This window comes from Zea mays, chromosome 6, assembly GCF_902167145.1.
Source record: "Zea mays cultivar B73 chromosome 6, Zm-B73-REFERENCE-NAM-5.0, whole genome shotgun sequence".
Lineage (NCBI taxonomy): Eukaryota > Viridiplantae > Streptophyta > Magnoliopsida > Poales > Poaceae > Zea > Zea mays.
This window is the reverse complement of record NC_050101.1, coordinates 95,924,152-95,946,696: the sequence shown is the minus strand read 5'-3', so window position 1 is coordinate 95,946,696 and position 22,545 is coordinate 95,924,152. Positions and strand designations below refer to the sequence as shown.

Sequence of the window (22,545 nt, the reverse complement as noted above, 5' to 3'; positions counted from 1 at the left end):
GAATTCACTTTTATGAACCATGATTTGAAGCAAATGCACTCATCTTTCTTTGTTTTTCATATCCTCCGGGGCTTTCACTGATTGAAATGGTATGTGCTTCGCTTCTGTAGATTATATCAAATCAAAAGTGCTTGCAATATCAATAGCTGAGAAAATTGACATTTAGTTTGATTGTAAAAATGTTCCTCTTGTCAAGGCATCCAAGTCGGATTTAAATCTAATCAACAGTTCAATTGATCATGAGGGGCATGAGGAAGATGGAAGGGACTGGACATCTGAAAAAATGTGCTAAGCTTAGGAATGTAAGTCTCATAAATTCAGTACCTCGTGCTTATATAATTAATTTGTTTGAGTACTTGATTGGTAGACATTATTGCCTTGATATATTAACTCAGTGACTGCTGCATTGGTTTCCTATTGTGTATTAACTCAATGCATTGATGTTATTGTTGTATTCGTATACCATGACAATTTATTTGTAATGTAATATCTCTGTTGCTAAGCACGAGAACCTTACTATTATTCAAATGATTACAACTGAAGTGTAGATACTTATCTCTATATTTAGTGTATCGACTTATCTCCGTATTTAATGCTATTGTGATATATTTGTCGTTCGGCTGGTCTTAAAATGTGCACGGTCAGCTTGGTTGCTGCTTTACTAGTTCCATGTAGTTGCTGCTGCAGCAGCTTAGCCTGTGAATAAACCAGCTGAACTGTTCATCTATTCTATACTACCTATTAAGACTCTAAGGGGTAGGCTGCCCCATTCCTGGTTCTGCCATTCCCATTCCTGTTTCTGCCGTTCTCATTCCCATTCCCGGTTCTTTCTCCACCCCGATGCCCCTCCCCCTCCCCCGTGTGATCCCCTCTCCAGATCGATGTCTGCCCCGGTCGTAACCCCCACGGCTCACCGCACGAAACCGCCGCGAGATCTTGGAGCTCGGCCTCTGTTGATGGCTACGACTACCTCGCCAACCTCCGCGAGCTCTGTCCCCCTCCCTCTCCTCCACCGGCGGCGGGGGATCCTCGGCCATGTTCCTCCCGAGGCGCCGGCCCACGCGCTTCAGCCTCCACGTGGTCATCAAGGTTCTGCCACCGCCTCGCCTCATTCCCCTCCCACGCGCGCAGCCTTGCCGCGATCTTGGCCATGCTGCACACGGGCGCGCCCGAGGTGGACTGCACGACGCATCACCTCAAGAAGCCCACGCCACAAGTCCACCCCCAATATCCCCCTACCACCTCGTGCCTCGTGCTCCTGATATGGGACGCCATGTGGAAATATGCATGTGTCGTGCTTAGATTTGCAGTTGTCCGCCGCGAGATCTTGGAGCTCGGCCTCTGCTGACGATGGCTACGACTACCTCGCCGACCTCTGCGAGCTCTGCCCCCCTCCCTCTCCTCCACCGGCGGCGGGGGATCCTCGGCCATGTTCCTCCCGAGACGCCGGCCCACGCGCTTCGGCCTCTGCATGGTCATCAAGGTCCTGCCACCACCTCACCTCGTTCCCCTCCCACGCGCGCAGCCTTGCCGCGATCTTGGCCATGCTGCACACGGGCGCGCCCGAGGTGGACTGCACGATGCATCACCTCAAGAAGCCCACGCCACAAGTCCACCCCCAATATCCCCCTACCACCGCGTGCCTCGTGCTCCTGATATGGGACGCCATGTGGAAATATGCATGTGTCGTGCTTAGATTTGCAGTTGTCTGGGTTCTGATTTTTATGGCTCTTGACTTGTTTTTGTGTGTAGTTCAACATCGCAAACCCGACCATTAGGTGCCAGAAGAAGCTCGAGATCGATGACAATAAGAATCTGTGAGTACTCTCACAGTCTCATTCCCCCTCTTACTCGCCTAGCTGTTGTGGTCGTTCGTTTGATTTAGATCCGTGGTGACGGTGACATGGTGTTTGATCAGCGTTCGATGGTAGAGCCATAAGTTTCTCTGTATACTCATTTTTTTGTGTGCTATTGTGACCACTAGCCAAGTTTTTGCTTAGGTTATAGTAGTTCATATCTAACTTTCTAGGAGTTGGAACTGTTGACTCACAACATTCTAATTCGATGAGAACATGAGGACGATGTTGGGCTTGTTCTTGACTAAGGTAACAGAAAATGGAATCAATTCACTGGGGTTTGAATGGTGGGAACATTGATAAAGTTTGGAGCAGATGTGGTAACGGTATTGCAGAGAGGCCTCAACGACGTAATGAGAAAGGGGTGAGGACTGAAACAAACATATGTATCTTTATTCAGTCCCAGGAGTAATTAGATTATGTTACATTCCACCGACCCAAGTGCTTTGGAAATGCCATTGAAGTTTTTCATATTAACTTTCTGTTAAATATATTAAGCACTTGTTTATTGCTGCACATTACAAGCTCTGGAGATGTTTAGTCGTGTACGGAAAGTAGGCATTACGAGAGGAATGGAAATTGTTGTGTGACATGTCTATTTAAGTTTTTGGAGTTTGTTGAGGCAAGGATACTCAATCAATTTTAGTTATCTATTGCAAATGTAATTTAAATGGCACTTTTAAAGTTATAATGATAGTAGATTATCCTGTCTGTTTTGAAAAAAAAATAATAATAAATTGCAGCTTCATTCTTGACCTTGGACACTCTTGAGATGAAAATCAGTCTTGTTTGAAGCTGGGACACCATTCCAATCTTCCCCTTGACCAAGCTTGTTCCTATTCATTTTTTATAGGCAAAGAAAGATCCCATTAATGAGCCTTACAATGTCGGTGATGATTATAATAGTGACACTGATGAAGATTCAAAGTATGACGAGGAGGAAGAACTTACATCTTCTTTTTCTGCTAGAGGGAATCAATCACATGAATTGGCACCGGTAACAAACAACCCTTCTCTCTTCATCTATTGTTTTGTATTGTTTTACTAAAATGAAATATTTACACATAGAATTCAATAAAAGCTAGAATATATGGCCTACAAAAGACTGGGATACAAAACATTCCTGAGCATGTTTGGTGCCACCAAAAATTCTGATTTCAGAGAAATGGAGATGTTGATATTTGTAAAGGATGTGCAATCTGCAATGATCAACGCCTAGGACGCTGCCTTATATACATGGTGTACCTGGTACTAGCAAGGTAACAAACTAACTTTTCTTGCTACATTTATGGTTTTATCTCATCTGCTGTGGTCAAACATTAAGCCATTTTTCTGCATTTATTTTTGTCGATCAACAGACTATGAATGTACTTGCTGCTATAAGGAGGCTGAGATCTGGATTAAATTCTAGAACACTGACACCATATTGTTTTATTGAAATTAATGGTCTTAAATTAGCATCTCCAGGGAATATCTAACAGGTACTTCTGCTTGGTGGCATAATGATAAATAATTTTATCCTAACCGCGCCCATTTTTTGAACCTCAATCTCCATGGGGTTTTAATACATTTCCGTAGAACCAACAGTTAGGATTGAGAATGTTAGTAACATGTTTTTAAGTTTCATTAAGTAGGACCTTACTCTCCTATCGGTATTCTGTCAAAGAATTACCTTATCCTTTTTAACAAAGTACACTTATCTCTACTACTACTTATGTTAGTAGTGTAGGCGTCCACACACCCTCTCCGCGCACGGTTCTGCCTCTGCTCGCGACACCCGCGTGTGCCCTCGTCTACGCCGCCGCGATGCTCGTGCCTCTACCCCCGCCTCCTCCGCCCTCGCGACGCTGCGCCCTCCCCCGCGATGCCCGCGCCTCCGTCCCCGTGATGCCCGCGCCTACCCCCGCCTCCTCTGCCCCCGCGACACCGCGCGCGCAGCCTCCTCCCCGCGATGCCCGCCCAAGCTCCCAGATGCCGCCCCCCGTCTCCACCGCGTACAACCGGCTCGGCAATCCTCAGCCCCGCGCTCCCAGAGTGGGCGCAGGCGACACCATGGCTCGCTCCGCAATCCTCGGTCCCGCGCTCGCTCTCCCGAGCTCCGATGGGCTCCCGCCCTAGCCCCTGACACCATGCTATGCCCAACCCTAAACCTAGCCACCACGCCGTCAACAACGCCACCTTCCTTCCTCGCCACCACACCTTTAGATGGAAGGCGCGACTGGTGGCATCTTCCTGATCTCGGAGCACGTCTAATCCTTGCTCCAAATGCTACTCCGCCCCCAATCCGCGCGGCATCTTCAGATGGAAGCCAGGACAATGCCCCGTCCCCCTCTCCCGAGCCCCGACGACTGACATTCCAGGGATGTCGCTCTGCGATCCTCACCTCCTCGTCGTTGGCGGTCGCGCGACCTCCTGACCGTCGTCTCCGCCTGCGAGATCCCCCCGACTCGCCCACCTTTCCGTCCACAGCCGCCTCCATCACGCACCTCCTCCACGCTGACGAGAAGGCTCGCCCACCTCTCACTCCACGACCGCCTACGACACGCCTTCTGAATAAAGGTCTGTACATCTGATGTTTTGCTAAATGATGAATTAAGGAATCATCTCACAGTTTACAGTTTATTTAGATTACCATTTTTATTAGATTTGTTAATAAGGTTAGAAGTAAATTTCTACTATCATGGATTGACTGGCCATTGAATGGAAATCTGAGTGTGAGATTAGTAATACTTGTGGATTGTTTGGCTGATTGACCTGGTTCGTTTGCGGTATGGTGGTTGGCGCAGATCTCTCGAAGCACCCGGTGGATGGGTTCTCTGCTGGGCTGGTCGACGACATCAATGTCTCCGAGTGGCAGGTCACCATCATCGGACCGCCTGACACCTTATAGTGAGTCAGATCCACTACATCAATGTCTTCGAGTGGCATTTAGCAAGCTTCCGAAGTGGAAGCGGAACAAGCTAAAAATTGCTCTTCAACTTTTTTAGCCTGCTCATCAACACTTCCAATGTCTCATTTAATCTTTGGGTCAAATGGCCATTTGGTGAAAATAGTTCTCTTCTACATCTGATTAGCCCATGCCATCTGCCAGTCAATTCGCAGAACGCAATCACCATCTGCAATGACGCATCAATTTTCACATTGTCCTGCATCGGTCTCCTTTTCCCTAGCATGGATTTGTTTTGTCAGGTTTCTCTTATTCTTCTTCCAATTCATAGGTGTGCCTTTTCCTCTTTCCTTTCTGTCAAGTGCCCTTCATTTATTCAAGGGTCACACCTATTTGATTCCGAGGATTGATTTTTTTCTGCGTCAACTCTGCCTTGCTGTGTTCTTTTTTGTTTTTGAGATGAGTTGCAGTTTGAGGGAGCGAGATGTACAGCAGAGTGCTGGCACTGTAAAATCACAGTACTCTTATCTTTGATCAATGTAATTATTTTTTTGTAACATAATATTGTTTTTAGAGAATATCTCTACTACTACTTATGTTAGTAGTGTAGGCGTCCACACACCCTCTCCGCGCACGGTTCTGCCTCTGCTCGCGACACCCGCGTGTGCCCTCGTCTACGCCGCCGCGATGCTCGTGCCTCTACCCCCGCCTCCTCCGCCCTCGCGACGCTGCGCCCTCCCCCGCGATGCCCGCGCCTCCGTCCCCGCGATGCCCGCGCCTACCCCCGCCTCCTCTGCCCCCGCGACACCGCGCGCGCAGCCTCCTCCCCGCGATGCCCGCCCAAGCTCCCAGATGCCGCCCCCCGTCTCCACCGCGTACAACCGGCTCGGCAATCCTCAGCCTCGCGCTCCCAGAGTGGGCGCAGGCGACACCATGGCTCGCTCCGCAATCCTCGGTCCCGCGCTCGCTCTCCCGAGCTCCGATGGGCTCCCGCCCTAGCCCCTGACACCATGCTATGCCCAACCCTAAACCTAGCCACCACGCCGTCAACAACGCCACCTTCCTTCCTCGCCACCACACCTTCTTTAGATGGAAGGCGCGACTGGTGGCATCTTCCTGATCTCGGAGCACGTCTAATCCTTGCTCCAAATGCTACTCCGCCCCCAATCCGCGCGGCATCTTCAGATGGAAGCCAGGACAATGCCCCGTCCCCCTCTCCCGAGCCCCGACGACTGACATTCCAGGGATGTCGCTCTGCGATCCTCACCTCCTCGTCGTTGGCGGTCGCGCGACCTCCTGACCGTCGTCTCCGCCTGCGAGATCCCCCCGACTCGCCCACCTTTCCGTCCACAGCCGCCTCCATCACGCACCTCCTCCACGCTGACGAGAAGGCTCGCCCACCTCTCACTCCACGACCGCCTACGACACGCCTTCTGAATAAAGGTCTGTACATCTGATGTTTTGCTAAATGATGAATTAAGGAATCATCTCACAGTTTACAGTTTATTTAGATTACCATTTTTATTAGATTTGTTAATAAGGTTAGAAGTAAATTTCTACTATCATGGATTGACTGGCCATTGAATGGAAATCTGAGTGTGAGATTAGTAATACTTGTGGATTGTTTGGCTGATTGACCTGGTTCGTTTGCGGTATGGTGGTTGGCGCAGATCTCTCGAAGCACCCGGTGGATGGGTTCTCTGCTGGGCTGGTCGACGACATCAATGTCTCCGAGTGGCAGGTCACCATCATCGGACCGCCTGACACCTTATAGTGAGTCAGATCCACTACATCAATGTCTTCGAGTGGCATTTAGCAAGCTTCCGAAGTGGAAGCGGAACAAGCTAAAAATTGCTCTTCAACTTTTTTAGCCTGCTCATCAACACTTCCAATGTCTCATTTAATCTTTGGGTCAAATGGCCATTTGGTGAAAATAGTTCTCTTCTACATCTGATTAGCCCATGCCATCTGCCAGTCAATTCGCAGAACGCAATCACCATCTGCAATGACGCATCAATTTTCACATTGTCCTGCATCGGTCTCCTTTTCCCTAGCATGGATTTGTTTTGTCAGGTTTCTCTTATTCTTCTTCCAATTCATAGGTGTGCCTTTTCCTCTTTCCTTTCTGTCAAGTGCCCTTCATTTATTCAAGGGTCACACCTATTTGATTCCGAGGATTGATTTTTTTCTGCGTCAACTCTGCCTTGCTGTGTTCTTTTTCGTTTTTGAGATGAGTTGCAGTTTGAGGGAGCGAGATGTACAGCAGAGTGCCGGCACTGTAAAATCACAGTACTCTTATCTTTGATCAATGTAATTATTTTTTTGTAACATAATATTGTTTTTAGAGAATACAATGGAAATAGTAGATATGTATTGAATAATTAAATGTTAATTACTTATTTTATGCTCTTATATTTATAACAACTTACTCTTTCTGTTCTCTTTTTATCCGTCGCTATGGTATTCATCATGTTGATTAAACTTCCTTACTTTTGACTAGACTTGCATAAATTTATTATAAAATTGATTTAATGATCTATCAATGATACTAATTATTTTCTCTGTCCTAAAATATAGTTCTTACACTGTATTGCATGTGTATAATGAATTTACATTATCAGAATAGTTGTTAATTGTTATGTACTCCATTATACACATGTAAGCAACTTCGCTGAAGCATGGTCACCATTTCAGTCTTAAATTAATTCTGTTGAGGAAAATGTATATGATGCAAGTTAGTATAAGTCAATGTCTTCTTCATTGTCATAACTAGGTTGTATTTGATTGTGATTATGCCTGGGAGAAAGTTGTTTGGTACTAACAGGGCATGTCCTATGTTTCACCATACCCTTGTTGCTTCGCAACTTATGGAAACAATACTATCTTGTTTTCTACAACCTGTTCATAGGTTTGCTTGAGCTTTAGCTTGTAGGACGCACACTATGGATCTCTAATGTTGTTTTAAAGTCATTGTTATGTTAAGGCCTTAATAGTATAGATTGATTTGTTGCACTTGGCTCTTGGCCACTTAGATGATCAAGACCGAGTCTTGTCTCTGATCTTGCACCTATGGTATTGCTCCTGGTGTAAAACGTTAATGGGCATATGCCCTGTTCTTTCTCAACATATGGAACATGAAGAGGCCTACACTACCTTGCATTGTGAGTTTGGGACAAAAGGCTTTTGTCATTGTTGTGGATGCAGAGCACAGAAACCTTTTGCAATGCACATATTAAGATAGTGTTTGCTGATGTAGTTAATCATACTACTGATTTATGTGAAATACAAAGTGATTATGAATAGTCAACATTTCTTAGTACATGCAGTTGTTGCATATTTTTTTTATTGCTGTGCCCTTTTCTTTCTTTTCTGTCATACCTGATTGTGTTACTTTTTCCAATTGAAGTTGAAAAGGTTGGGTAATGTATTAGGGCAATCTGTAATTCTTTATCTAATTGTTATATTCTATATGTTAGCTTCTATATGTACTATGTAGTACACAATTTTTTCTCTCTCGAACGCGCAGGAGAACTGCACATCATTATATTAAGGAGGAAAAAAAGGTCCAAAATGGACCAAGACAGTATACAAAGCCACCTCACGGTGGCCAAAACCTAACATACATAAAGGGATCCATAACAAGGATCAGCTCAACCTACAGCCACAGCCCGCAGGGCAGCAATGTCCTTGGCTCCAGCTACACACCAAAGGAAAATTTCATCTTTAGCAACATGAAAGGCAGAGGACACATTAGGAGTCTGTCCCTGAAACACACAGTTATTACGATGCTTCCAAATAGTCCAAGCGCCTAACATGATCAAAGAGTTGAGACCCTTCCTGCTTTGTGCACCGACCATCATGTTGCACTGTATCCACCACACTTCAAAATTAGTGTCTCCAGGTCACATAATGTTGAGTTGCTAACTAGCAATTATATGTAGTTTGGGTGCTAATTTCTCTTCTGTTGTTCAGGTTACTGAAGAAAACCTGGCAGCACTATTTATAAATTGTGGACAAGTACGAATCTGTGGGACAATAGTAATCCCATTACATTCCCCATTTGTTTTTGTTGCAACCGTGTGTAATATTTGGATACACTGTTTGAAGGTTGTGGACTGTCGCATGTGTGGAGACCCAAACTCAGTCCTTCGGTTCACCTTCATAGAGTTCACTGATGAGGGTAATATATCCATATCCAACCAGATTTCAATTTGCTTACTTTGTGTAATGAATCTACTGTTCACTGGGTAATAAACATCCATGTTCCAGAGGGTGCAAGGGCTGCTCTGAATCTGTCAGGAACTGTGCTCAGATATTATCCTGTCAGCGTTCTGCCATCAAAAACTGTCATTGCACCAGTCAATCCAACATTCCTACCCAGGGTATGCAACCTTCAGGAATCAACATACTTTGTTTTAAGTTCATGGCTCAAGGTTCATGCTTGTTTCTGGTATGCTCTTTAAAAAAAGTTTGCCATTTTTCTGTGATCTGCAGTCTGATGATGAATAGGAAATGTGTGCGAGGACTATTTACTGCACAAACATTGACAAGAAGGTTCCCTACCTACACTCATGCTATACCACTAGGTGTCCATTCTGTCATTGTTCTGTTTTAATATATGCACTTGCTGCAGGTCACTCAGGCAGATCTGAAATTGTTCTTTGAGTCTATATGTGGAGAGGTTGGTCATTCTTTACTTGAAACTTCCTTTCCCTTGCGTTCAGTTTGTGTTGCTTATATGTTTGCAGAAAATGACAATTCAACCAGCACAGTATCATTGGCTCACTGCAATGACTGCTACAGGTCTTTCGGCTGAGGTTGCTTGGTGACTACCATCATTCTACTCGCATCGCTTTTGTGGAATTTGTGATGGTTAGCTAGCATACCTTCTTCATATTTGTGCATTTATTTTGAGGGAAATACTTTGCGCAAAAATCGCCTGCGGTGCGCGGTTTAAATATGTTTTAGCGTTATTTGATGGGTGAGGACACATTATATCATCTCCAGATTCTAAATTGCTAAGAATACGAATCTATATATAAACTGGATTCATATGTTACTTAATAAATATAAGCTTGTGGAGTCTATTAAATTCGCTATAGACTAATTTTGACTATCTAGCTTGTTCAAACGACTGAGCTTCTGAACTTATGACATCAGTGCAAGTGTGTAAAGCTAAATATTAAATGTTCTCCCCTAGTTTATGAATAATATTAACTCGAACAAAGAATTCTATTGTTGTCAAATGCCATTTTTTTACATGTATGCAAGGAGCAGTTGCTAGAATATTATAGTTGGTAATTGGTATATAAACATCAGTTCCCATTGTTTACCATATATCTTTTCTAAACGTCATTTCTATTTATTGTGAGGGATTTGTTATAGAAATCATCCTCTCAGGCGGGATTTCGGTGCCAAAGGTCATATCGGCCGTGGAGGGGGCCGTCAGCCTCGGCGACCATGGCTCATTGGGTTCTTTCCATTTGCTGCCAAGCTTTAGTAGGGTACAGGGTACTGTTTACTACCCTGGCTTTTCTTGTCCTAGCAGAAGCACAAAACTAATCAGGACCAACCACTGCAAAATGTGATTGACATAGATCTCACACATCTATTCAACATTGCACAAACATTGGTGCCTTTTTCATTCCTTGTGCTAAGACAATATTTTTAGCTCATTCGGGGTACTGTACAATCCAGAGTTTCTTTTTCGATGCCATACCAATCGTTTCTCTCTGCTTGCTGAGACTTGAAGAAAACTTTGGTGCGTTGTCTCTTTTCGTTTCTGTCAGATTCATTGCTGCCTTCCAGCAATCTAGCTCTTTACCCTTTACAGTATTTCCTTTCCATTTGATAAATATATACTTTTTTAGGCTTGAAATCTTCTTTCTCTGTTCTGAGGACTGCTACAAACTTGTAACAGATGGATTAATCGCTTCTTTTCTTATTTTTTAGGGCATGATGAAATCAGTGTTTGCTATTTAGCCTCCTTCACAACTAAGATCATCCTACATAATAGATTTAGACAACAAAAACTTATGGAGTTTACTGAAATGCCCTTTCAGGCATGCCCCATCTGTGCTACAAGGGTCGGAATGGACTTGATAGGACATTTGATTATGCAACATGGAAGTTATTTCAAGATATCCTTTTTTAACTATGTTGTCGTTGCTGATCATTTGCATTTTTACATTTTTCACATTATACTACAGTTGAAGATACATAGGTGTCATGGTCGGGTGCACGTCACGGGCCCGGCGGCGCCTGGAGTACGTGCGCCCGACCATGACCGCGACCATGACAATAGGTATGTTGGAACACAGAATTTACAGATTGTTTTCCTTAATGAATAATACATGCAACGCAGGCGCAGAGTCCGAAAAGTATCTTCTAGGTCCCATTCTTTATTATCTTTGTTGAGAAAGGACTTGAGAAATGGCAGTTTGCAGTCATTTCTCGGTGGATCATCCTATGTATCCAATCCTCCTGCTGCAGCACCAAATTCTATTAGTATGGTGATGTGCAGTTGTTTTACTAATCCCTCATACTGAAAATTCTATTCGCATGGTGACGTATAGTTGTTTTACTAATCTCTCGTACAGTCATACTCTTTAATTTTTATGTCTTTTTCTTCACCTTGTCTTGCGAATTACATCTGAATTGTCCCCATGCAATTTTGACATTGTATTGACTTCATCATAGATAAGTATATGTGTTCTATGGTTGTTCCTACTGATGTCTTAGGAGACATGATCAGAAGGATGAGTGTGCTTTTTACATTGGCATCTTGACTGCTCTTGCTTGTGTCATGAGTTTTAATTGATTTAGTTTGAGAAGTTTTACCAGAGATAAGTTAGTTGGCTTGATTGAATTAAGCATACGTTTTGGAATTTAGTTACAGTTCTTTTGTACCTTCATTAATCACACTTTGTTGTATTTGAGGATCCCTTTACATTCATGGGTTTCTTAGAGTATTGCTGATTTTGTGTAGTATTTTGTTAAACTTGCAGGTATCTGTCTGCTGGAACTCTCGGTCTAAAAGGTGCTTTTAGCAAGGTTGCCAAGGTCGGTCATGTTGCTGGCTCAAGAACCAGAGAAAAGTTACAATTGGTTGTATCAGATCTAGCAGCCAAAGTGAATCGTCAAGCGATTTTGTTTCAAGTAAAAAGGCAAACTTGTTTTGCGTGCAGCTAGAACTCGTGATGTTGGTGCATCCTGCTGATTGCAAAAGCATGTTAGATGCTTTCATAGCTGGTTGTGATTTCCATTCCAGGACAACCATGAGCATGTATCAGCATATTCGTGAGACTGTTGAAGAAGAGAAAGTAATTCTTGAGTAGCATCCTCAACCCGATCAAGAGAAATCTCCCATGTTGTTGTTGAAGGTATGCTACCTTTAATGGTGTTTTTGAGAATTCTGTTGATTCCTTCTAAATGTTAAAATTATGTTCACTACCAGGTTATTAGCTTTTGTACTGCACTTCCACACACATACAATTTTTTTCTTTTTTCTTATACCTTCCATGTCGTCTGGTCCAGAACTTGTACACTGTGGGGGTTAATTATGGATATGGATCTATGAAATATTATTAGCATGAAAATATACATGGCATGTATGGAACAAAATGGACTCTAATGCTTTTTCTTGTGATGTAGGATGCTTTTGGTGCTGAGAGGAGGAAAGCTATAAGATGCTAAATCTCTCCATTGCATACGGAAAAACGTAGGAAGGTACAAACTTGTCAAACAAACATAGCTCTAAATTAAGCAGCAATCAACCTTAGTGTTCATTACACTTAAATATGAGCTTTGGCCTTTGGATTGGTTTGTGCTGGTCAGCTAGAAACCTGAAAACAACAAACTTGTTGAGTAGCGATGTTTACAAGAAATGTAGCCTTCATGGGCTCTTGTAACCCTTTCTCTCTTGTCAGATTTTTGTTAAGGAAGCAAAAGATACATCGAAACTCTGGTATAGCAATAGAAATAAGGTTCTGGCTTGGCAAGTGAAACAGAAATAGCTAGCACATGAGAAGTGTGAATTTTATACTTTGCTTTGGCGATCATGCCGTTTTCTAAATATGGCTCATGTGACACGCCGTTTTCTAAATATGGCTCATGCGACTTTTGGCCAAAGAGGTCACATTAAGCATGCTGCTATCAATGCTCCTATGCAAGTGGTTACTTTCTATTGCAATTCGTTGTTGGAAAATTAGTTTTATGCTGAAATTATTTTCTTTTAACACCACAGGGCACTGCAGCTGATGTTGCTGTGTGCAATGCTTGAGATAGACAGAAATACTCGTCTTAAGGAGCTTGGTTGGGCGCTACTCATGTGGGTAGTTTATGCATAAAGTTATGCATGTTCGCTGTTTAAATGTTGCCATATTTTGTTTTTCTCTTTGAAACTGTGAAGGGCACAACTTTTTAATGACTTCTGTAACTTGTGTATCTAACATCTGTATTCGGTATTCTGAGTTAAAATAGGCACATTTAATTATATTTTACATAATTTCTTTTAAAGAATAGATGGATGATTATTCTGCATGTTTTTGTTATGCTCTTTATGATACATTCAACGACTTCCCCATACTTCACGCTTGTATTTGTTGTTGGGACAATAGTACGTGGTTACTTTTGCATCCCTTTTTTTACTTTCTTGCTTCTTCGCTGCAATACCAGTCTCCCTCTGCTTATTCAACTTCCTTCTTAAGAAAGTATTGCCAATGTAAATTATCTGTCTTCACCCTAACGTATCGTCACAGAACATTGTAATCATTGTGAACTAACATTTTATCGAACAATTTACTTGTCGTCGCCGTCGCAACGCACGGGCACTATACTAGTTGATTTATAAAAGTCGTCGGGTACCAAAAAGATAATTCTTTCCAAATTAAACGGTGGACATACACGCATAATCTCGTTGTTGACACAGCCCATACTTGGCCTGAATGTGTTTCTTGAAAAGAAGGGACGAGTTTGACAACGGTGTTTTGTTTGTGTGTGTGAGCGCCGCGGCCGGGGGTTGCTGGGCCGGAAGTAATAGGCCGTTAACGGGCCATGGTAGACCGGACACGATGCCAAAACGGTTGCTGGGCTGGATACCGAGCGCGCCGTGCTCGGTGCTCCCCCAACGGCGAGATCTCCTCCCATTCTCCCCACCTGACCAGGCACGGGCCGTCCGGGACCCATCCGCGCAGTCCGCGCAGCGCATGTGGCCATGTGAAGACTGCACCGACGCTGAATCCCGGCTTGTACTCTACTAGTAGCCATGTGAAGGAAGGAACAACTTGAAGCGTCCGCGGACGGTTCTTCTTGGTGCCCTTCTCCGAAATGTGTGGTGAGATTTGGGCCCATGGAAAAGGTCTTCAGGAGCACCATTAACTAGAGCTTTCTTAGAACGAAAAGGTGTTCACCACAAATGACAAACCGTTGGGACACAGACATCAAATCATAAGATGATAACGACTTGCAATTTGGTGGCCACTGATATACAGGTAGTTATATTTCAAAAAAAAAGATATACAGGTAGTTAACATATATAGAGGGTAAAACGCTCTCTCCTTTCTTTTTCACAATATAAAGAAGAAGAAAAATACATGGCTGCATCATAAGATATGTTTATGGTCGAGTTTTTTTTTGCATGAAGAAAGCTTGAGAGAGTGAAAAGGGGCAGGGCAGGTAGGTAGGTGGCAAACAATTTAAAACGGAACCCAGTAGTAGTACAGCGCAACAACTGCAAGTTTATTACGTAGACCACACACAAACAACAGGGTCCGTGACAGTTGGAACTGAAGCAACCAAGAAATTTTTTTTGAGAGGAACCCAAACACTCATTAATATTGCAGAGGAAAGAGTTGATCGAACGGTGTACCTGCAGAGCGGGAACAAGAACGCTTCGGAAGGAACAATTAACACTTGAAGAATCCAATTGTCAACTTTATTATTCGTTCATTCACAGATGAGAAATTCATTCATGTTTTTTTTTGAATCATGTAATAATCCATGACCACGATCAGATTACCATATGCACACAGAACATAGCAGGAGTAGTATATACATACACACCACAGCACCGACAGAGGATGGGCAGGATGTCTTATTCGCAAATTGGAACCCTTCCCAATTTGCCAAACCGAGGACGACGAGATGGGAATCAGATCTCCTCGACCACGATCCAGTCCTCCTCGCCGTCGGAGAACTCCAGCGCGATGGTGGTGCCAACCATGCAGAACCCCATGTCGTCGCCGTCGTCCTCCACCTCCTCCTCCTCGCCATCCTTGGCATCCAGCAGCCCCTGCTCTTCAACTGCCTGAATCTCTCCTACAGCATCCACGCCGTCCTCCTCTTGCCCGCGGCCGACGAAGAGGTCGTAGAGGTCAGAGAGCCGGCCGTCGGGCGCCGCTCCGCCCTCGTCGTCGTCCTCCTCCTCCTCGTGCCAGCTGCTTCCACCGGCCAGGTACGCCAGCAGGGAGGAGGCGGACGCGCCGCTGTACCCGGGGCCCTGGTCGACGACGCGCCAGGACACGAGGCGGTGGTTGAGCGCGACGTCGCAGGCGCGCAGCTTGCGCGCGCCCTTGGCCTTGTCGCGCGCCTTGGAGACCGGGTGCGCGTGGCAGCCCGCGCACCGGGCCCGCCGGCACTTGCCCGTGCTCCGGGACGCGTTCGTCGGCTTCCTCGCCGCCGCCGCCGCCGTTTCCACGACCGCGTCGGCGTCGGAGTTGTCGTCGCCGGCGGCCGTCCTCAGCACCTTGCTGCGGCTGCCCCGGACGGCGCCGTGCTGCCATCCGTCCCTCTTCATCGTCCGGCTTCGGCTGGGATTGCGGGTTTCGTGGGGGGTGGCTTGTTTGGTTGGAGGAGCGAGGAGAGGAGGTAGTTGGCGATGGCAATTGGCAACTAACTATACAAGCAAGGGGAAAGGGCAGGACCATCAGACCATGCGCGTGTGGATGGTTGGGCAAGTGTGTTGGAGTCGCCAAGGCCAACCATGGCCGCACCGCACCGGTGGTTTGGTTGGTCGGTTCTCGGTTGGGTGGGACTTGGGGTACAAGTATTGGAGGTAGAAGTGGTGGGCAAGCAAGCAAGAGTGTGGACCGGATCAGGAAACCCAAATCAAATGGGAGGTCGGTCAAGGAAGCTAATTCTATTCTTCATTGCACTAATACAAAAAGGTATTCTTTTTTTACGCGGTTGCTTTCGGGACTATAATACATTATATTATATTATAATATGTTATATGATAATATAATATTTTTTAAAAAAAATTAATTTTTTCCTAAGAGAAAGGGTCAGTTCGTTGATTGAAACAGGGTTACAAACAGAGAGTGCAGTAGACTGAATCTCCTCACAAGGTTGTAGGTCCTGACACGATGTTACGTTCCTTGGAGGAATCGAGAGAGAATTCCAGACTTTCTTCTCCTCTTCATCCCGTCCCGTGCGACGTGCGCGCCGCAGCACGATTCCTAGGCTATTTTTCTTCTACGGACTCCGAAACAACCAACCGGCGACGTACGGAACCGATAACTCAAGTAGGATGTAAATACGAAAATACTCTGATCCCAAAACACATGTCATATCGCCATTCGTTTCTGAAATCAACACCACCCATGTTTTCCACTCGTCTCATCCAAACTATTTGTTTTAGACAAATTCGTAACCGATCCCAAAACTAGACTAGATTTTACATCCCACATGTTCTACAGTTTTCCCCCCACACCTACTCCGGTCCTCCCTCGGTGGTCGGTGCAACAGGCGAGTGGGCCCGAGGGACAAGAGTGGCCGCTACTGCCAATCCATCTGTGCTCTGGAGGACAGCAGCAGCATACAAGATAGCTGACTCAGAATCTGACAGTTTGTGATGATGTAAATGCTTGTCAGTTTGAAACTCCAGTGCTGCTTTCATATAATTGCGTCGATTTTACAGCTCTACACAAGTCATTGTTTAATCTACAGTATTGTGCGTACGCAATATATATTCGTGAATTTTGGAGAAAATTTTTCATTCCAGACAACGTATCAAGCTCTCACATGTGGGACTGGAACAAAAAGGCCGCTTGAGCTCTTCACGTTTCGCGACACGACCGAACAGCAACCATGCACACGCAGCTTAACTCTGTCTCTAGTCGAACAGGGAGAATCCCATGTCGTCGTCGCTCTCTTCCTTCTCCTCTTCCTTCTTCTCCTCCTTGGGAGCTTCGGCCGCAGCACCACCCGACGCGGCGGCGGACGCGCCGCCGCCGCCGCCGCCACTAACCATCATCGCGCCACCACCGACGATCACCTGCACAGGGTTAAGCATTCAACATCTGGATGTGTGGGTGATGGACAAAAAACTACAGCCTAGACCCATCGCTGCCCAATACAGGGACACATCTTGCCCAAACGTTGGATCAGCGTCGGCGAGCGGACCTGGAAGACGGCGGAGCTGGGGGTGACCATGGAGAAGGACGACTGGACGCCGGACGCGGAGTCGGCCGCGGAGGCGGAGGCGACGAGGCGGCGCTGCAGCTCGTAGGGGGTGGCGGCGGACGCCTCGATCTCGCCGGAGTGCTGCTTGGCGGTCCACTCGCCGCCGCCGGCGCTGCGGCACACGAAGGTGTAGACGCCCATCTCTCTTCGCTGGTTCCCTGCGTGCGTGCGTGCGCGGCGGCGAGGGTGTCAGGGAAGAAGGGGGCGGAGGCTTTGGTGGGGCGAACCCTAGCGATGGGTGGGCCGGTTTTATGTGTAGTGGTTGTTTTCCTGGGCCCATGCTGGCGCGGGAAGAGCCGCGTTGGTGGGTCGGACTAGGACTTTTCTGGGCTTAGCTGTTGCCCTGCTGGGGCCTGGGGCGATCGAGGAAAATATTTCAGTGCCTCGACCCATATGCTAGCTCTTTCGCGTATGCTAGAATCTTATAATAGACATGAACACTACAATACCTATGACTAATCAAAAACAACTTCACATCAAGCAATACACACGTAGGTACTCTATCCATGTGTTTGGTTGCAGTATGAGTCTAGCCAGTCCGGTATGAGTCTAGCCAGTATCGTTAGAATCAGGATGAGTCCATGCAAGCGATTTTGTTTGGTTAACACGTTATCAGCACGCTCTACCTCGACGTTACTGCGAGATCAGATCTGCATCAACTCTCCGTCAAGCCGGCATGTCTTCGGCCTAGCCGAACTGTCCTATGCGACAGGCTTCGATTTCCTCTACGCAATTATGCGGTATGTTTAAATTGGATATAGTATTTTTGATCTGCCAATGTGTGCGCGTTGTGATCCATGCGCCAAGAACTTGTCATCGTTGTGCCACGCCTACGCCGGAAGCGTTCGCGTCGGAGCCTCGCCGGGAGACGGGGCTACGCCAAAGTCACACCTAGTCGAGACCGTCACTGGCCGGAGGGACTGCGCTAGCATCCGGGCAAGCGTCGTGGTCGTGCTGGAAGCGGCTGCTCCGCGCCGCCTCGTTGGCCGTCTGGCCTGTAGCCTGCTAGGTCGTATGCTCCACTGCTCCTCCCACCAAATCGAGAGAGGTTGAGAGCAGCTGGATCCTCGGTCTTAGCAGGCTGATCTGTTTTTCCGGTAGATAAAGGAGAGCGTGCGGTTGAGAATTTTTTTTAATAAAAAAAGTGACCGCTATTGACCGGCTCGCCTCGTTTTCGCTTGGAACAATAACTGCCGTCCATGCAGCCACACACACAAAAAAAAAACTTTACGCCATGAGGTTGCATGCACCATGCAATGTGCGGGAAGGAAAAAAAAGTCCACAAGGGAACACACGTTACAGATTATTGTGCAACAGCGTCTCCTAAAACTATATATTATTGGTGCATTAATCAACTTTGGTGTAATTTTAATTTATACATGCTCATGTTATTTATTTTATTTATTTCCTGTTGCAAATAACAGATAGAATTAAGCATGTTCTCTACCGCAATTTTTATTTTCAATTAATTATTTCCCACAGTAAATAATTAGTAGAAAAACACATGTTCGAATATAGGAAAAATGCCTTCATACACTTGATCTGCTTATGCATTAATTCCAATATTATTTGTCTGCTTTATTTCTCGTAGTAGATAATCAGCAGAAATTATTAAAATGTGTGAAGGATATAGTGCGCATACTCAAATCACTCATGTTTTTTTTTGAGTTTTTGGACTCATATCGAGCGATTAAATTGTATATTGGGTACTCAGACACACCGATGAGATTGCGTTATTAATCGACTGCGTTATGGCATCAACTATGCATTGGCTGCGCCCTGGCAACACGACACAATATTTGTGTCGTACGAACTTGGCTGCGTCATGTGATTGCTATGTCGCGCTCTCTATTAATCGAATCGCTCCTGTTGAGTCAGACCGCTATCGCTGAGTCGCGTATTTTTCGCATGCCCTGTAGGCACTGTATGTCAACCGTGATCATCGAGCCACAATTGCACCTATTGTGCACGTTGCGTGGACTTATCGTGTACCCCAATTACCGAGCCATAATTGTGCCTGTTGCGCTTATTACGAAGGCTTGTTGTGTTGTCGTGGCCCTGATGGCCGCACACACGTTGACGCTAGATACGCTAGAACTTGTACTCGAGTGGATTGTGGTGGGTTGTTCAAGGTCCTGAAATCACATTATGCGCAACCTTTATAAACAATTTTGTTTGGCCCTATATTTTATTTGACTGTGTTGTGTGGCATTATATAAATATATCGCCAAGTGGCCATAACAACTATATCAAGCTCTATAGTGCTTGAATAATCTGGGAAATTAAATTGAAATACAATGAAACACAGATAAGTTAAATCTTTGCTCTCTCCTCGTGCATAAAGTTTTACCCGAAGTAACCTGAAGAAATTCAATATTAGTGCATGAAAGCCTTTTTGGCACAGAAAACATCACAAATTGGGATTCTATTAGTAAGCAAAAGGCCTTACTAAATAATTTAAGACTATAAATCTCAGCCATATATTGCTCAACCAGATGTTAGCACATTGCTCTCTTTGTCGCTAAATGACATGAAGCAAACTATGAGATAAAAGGACATGTAATCGCCAGCAACACGAAGTTGCGAGTATACCGAGAGGTTATTCTGAGAAAAATTTCACTATGTTGGTGTGAAAACCATAGTGTGTTCCCGTCGAACCACTTTACTCGTTCTATTTAGAACCTCTATGCTTGTGTCGCATACATCTCTCGGAATTGTAAATACTTATAGTCACTGAATTGACTCGGGATAGTCCTTTGACAAGTTTGGTATACACTGTAAACTAAATGGTAAAGGTCGGTCCTGAATGGACACATACCTGGGGTTTATGTAGTCGAACTACACTGAATTCCACCCTTTGGCATGCTTACCATTATCTACCTCCGATGTACCAGAAGTGAGAAGAGTAGACAAATAACTATGAAATCCCACATCACCACAAAGCTTGTAGCTAAATTAGACATTAACATATTCTTGGTCCTCGGATCCAGAAGAGACATATGTCTTGACCGCTAGTCTACTAGTGATGATAATTTGTGATAGAAATATAAAGATCTTATGGAGACATGTTGTATTCTCCCTAGTCCTGATGACTCCTTCGTATGAGAGTAGTACTATCTGTTGTTGAAGACGGATCCTAGGCGGATACTAGTCTTGTTTTGTTCTTGCCAAGCAGTTATCATCATTTGTTTCATGAATAGCTAGTTATATGGTGATTTTCCCAGATAAAAAGTGAATTCTTGGCCTTGTCTGTTCTATTCCAAAGCTTCTCTTTTTGCTGAACAATGAAGAGATCGAAATAATACTTTATAGAACAAGTTGGTATATAATATGAGGAGAAATATTTGTCATGATGGCAACACCATAAATATTTGACTATTGTTATAAGTTCTCTCCCAAAATTATAATACCTAAAAAAATGTTGCATAACTTGAAACCCGATTTCAGACCGGTATGAGTAATTGGGTAAACAATGGGCAATGGTAAAACGAGTTGGACTATACATCTCTGCATAACAAAAATATCTGTTTGGCAGCATTGGCCTGACGCCGTGCACTTTACTACCAATATAATCACACACATTTTTCCTATGTGCCTCAAAGCACAATGCAAACAGTGAATGTCTTTGTGAGCGTTAGACCTTGATGGTCATTTTACTTGTTGATCTGAAGTCAACTAATGGCTCCAAATGACAAATGGTATTCATGAGCCCCTGAAGAAGCCTTATGGATAAAATAGTGTTGTGCATGTTAGTCTTAATCTTAATGATTGACTGTGCATTTGGTAATAATAACAATAAGTTTGCAGAATTGTAACCATGAAGCAACTTGTTGTTGCATGTCTCATTGGATGTTGAGACTACCCCTTCATGTTGAAGGACAAATATGTAGTATTCATGCCACTACATTAATCTAAGTCCAAAGCTCACTGCATAAAACCCCTATCTGTAATGTGTGTAAGATTTCCCAAATAAATCACCACAATAGCATACATTGGCCACAACTGGATGATTGTGGTTGGGGATTTTATATGTATGCTTTTAGAACATCTCGGCATTAGGGGGAGGAATGCCCATATAGTGTAATGCCTCAATATTCTATTAAACGCACAAAAGCCAAATTGAACCTGTCGTTCGGTGTGTACTCCTGTGTATATGGAGTTTGCCAGAAATCGTTGAGGAGTAACCATATTGGTTTGAATGCTTCTACCAGATGTAGATGTGGATATACCCGGGATTAATATCGTATCTACATTTGACTTATTGGTATTTGATCTATTCTCGGGGACGCCTGCGAATATGATCCATCAGCCTTAGTCAAAGCATATGTTCTGATTGCAGATTCACGTGGTCTGTGATAACTCTCCTTCGATTAATTCACCCTGATGGTGATTTGCCTCACGAAGAGGTTCATCTTGATGACGAAATTCCTAGCAATGCGCGCAATATCATTGTGCTGGGAATACGGAACAATGCATCTTTCGTTTTGGGAAATGACGAAGATCATTATTAAATGTGGGAGACAAATATGTCGACACTTCTCTTGCCTCTCTAGATTGCAAAGGGATCCAAAACAAAGTCCTAGGCATGAGTGCTTTAAGCTCTCTTATCGGGTCATTGATAAATGCAATCGAGGCTGAACCAATAATCGCAAAATGAAAGTCGAGAGCTTGAAGTTCGGACATTTATGGGCACTATTGAAATAATGTGTGGTGAATGCGATGGTTCAAGTGGTCTTGTGAGAGACCCATCCCACATATGTGTTGAATAAACACTGTTCCGCTATGTAATATATCTGGCAAATGGCATGAATTAAAATATGCAGTTAATAGGATTCTAAAGTTCCGTCATGAGATCCTAGGAGGACTCATATATTTGAATTATAAATATGCAACATATAAATCTCATACCAAATAATACATTCCTGATGAATGATCACTCTCCTATGTAGGGAGAATATCTCGTAGTTGAGACTATCGTTCCCAGATGGAATCTATCCAGAAGAAACAAAGTCTGTGTTGAACACCAAAGTTTGATAATCTCTATAAAGGGATAAAGACCCATACAGACCCGAAAAGAAATAAGATGAGGTACCAAAGGACTTGAAGTTCACCGAATAAGCACATGTGCATTCCATGAGTTTTACTCATGGTAATTTTCACTAGATGTGGAATTATGGTATCCTCTAAAGCCCTGATGGCAGAAACCTATAAGGGTTAGGTGTTACTGGCAAAATATCCCCATTGTGCCAGAATGACAGACTATAATGATGTATCTGATCGATGAAAAATCCCTGATGGATTACGATCTTAGATGGACTTTTGTTACACCATCATAGATGT

At 44.5% G+C, this 22,545-nt stretch overlaps 3 protein-coding genes, 1 long non-coding RNA gene and 2 pseudogenes across 4 annotated transcripts; 4 read left to right on the top strand and 2 right to left on the bottom strand.

Moving 5' to 3' along the window:
- The first annotated feature begins 856 nt into the window (after positions 1-856).
- On the top strand, positions 857-3,375 carry LOC109940621 (uncharacterized). The gene is made up of 4 exons (XM_020540214.2): positions 857-1,089; positions 1,753-1,817; positions 2,710-2,853; positions 3,018-3,375. The coding sequence occupies exons 1-4, from the start codon at positions 1,036-1,038 to the stop codon at positions 3,073-3,075; spliced, it is 321 nt and encodes a 106-aa protein (XP_020395803.1). The 5' UTR covers positions 857-1,035; the 3' UTR covers positions 3,076-3,375.
- A 287-nt stretch (positions 3,376-3,662) lies between these two features.
- On the top strand, positions 3,663-5,173 carry LOC103629587 (formin-like protein 5; annotated as a pseudogene).
- Positions 5,174-5,430: 257 nt separating this feature from the next.
- Positions 5,431-9,644, top strand: LOC103629586 (polyadenylate-binding protein-interacting protein 11-like; annotated as a pseudogene).
- Positions 9,645-9,987: 343 nt separating this feature from the next.
- LOC103629585 (uncharacterized) lies at positions 9,988-12,692 on the top strand. Its single transcript, XR_554502.3, has 3 exons — positions 9,988-11,250; positions 11,751-12,125; positions 12,397-12,692. It is a non-coding gene; the product is annotated as an uncharacterized lncRNA (long non-coding RNA).
- A 1,996-nt stretch (positions 12,693-14,688) lies between these two features.
- LOC100277347 (uncharacterized) lies at positions 14,689-15,752 on the bottom strand. The gene has a single exon (NM_001150939.2). The coding sequence runs from the start codon at positions 15,536-15,538 to the stop codon at positions 14,894-14,896; it is 645 nt and encodes a 214-aa protein (NP_001144411.2). The 5' UTR covers positions 15,539-15,752; the 3' UTR covers positions 14,689-14,893.
- An 852-nt stretch (positions 15,753-16,604) lies between these two features.
- On the bottom strand, positions 16,605-17,423 carry LOC103629584 (60S acidic ribosomal protein P3-like). The gene is made up of 2 exons (NM_001329682.1): positions 17,146-17,423; positions 16,605-17,017 (listed from the first exon to the last, which is right to left on the bottom strand). The coding sequence occupies exons 1-2, from the start codon at positions 17,344-17,346 to the stop codon at positions 16,856-16,858; spliced, it is 363 nt and encodes a 120-aa protein (NP_001316611.1). The 5' UTR covers positions 17,347-17,423; the 3' UTR covers positions 16,605-16,855.
- Positions 17,424-22,545: the final 5,122 nt, after the last annotated feature.

What these genes read in the sequence shown, in the direction of transcription:
- LOC103629584 (NM_001329682.1), bottom strand. Translation starts at nt 17,346, where the DNA reads ATGGGCGTCTACACCTTCGTGTGCCGCAGCGCCGGCGGCGGCGAGTGG. An exon ending in CCAGCTCCGCCGTCTTCCAG is followed by an intron (nt 17,018 to 17,145) that starts GTCCGCTCGCCG and finishes AACCCTGTGCAG; the next exon opens with GTGATCGTCGGTGGTGGCGC.
- LOC109940621 (XM_020540214.2), top strand. Translation starts at nt 1,036, where the DNA reads ATGTTCCTCCCGAGGCGCCGGCCCACGCGCTTCAGCCTCCACGTGGTC. An exon ending in GCCTCCACGTGGTCATCAAG is followed by an intron (nt 1,090 to 1,752) that starts GTTCTGCCACCG and finishes TTTTGTGTGTAG; the next exon opens with TTCAACATCGCAAACCCGAC. An exon ending in AATCACATGAATTGGCACCG is followed by an intron (nt 2,854 to 3,017) that starts GTAACAAACAAC and finishes TTCTGATTTCAG; the next exon opens with AGAAATGGAGATGTTGATAT.
- LOC100277347 (NM_001150939.2), bottom strand. Translation starts at nt 15,538, where the DNA reads ATGAAGAGGGACGGATGGCAGCACGGCGCCGTCCGGGGCAGCCGCAGC.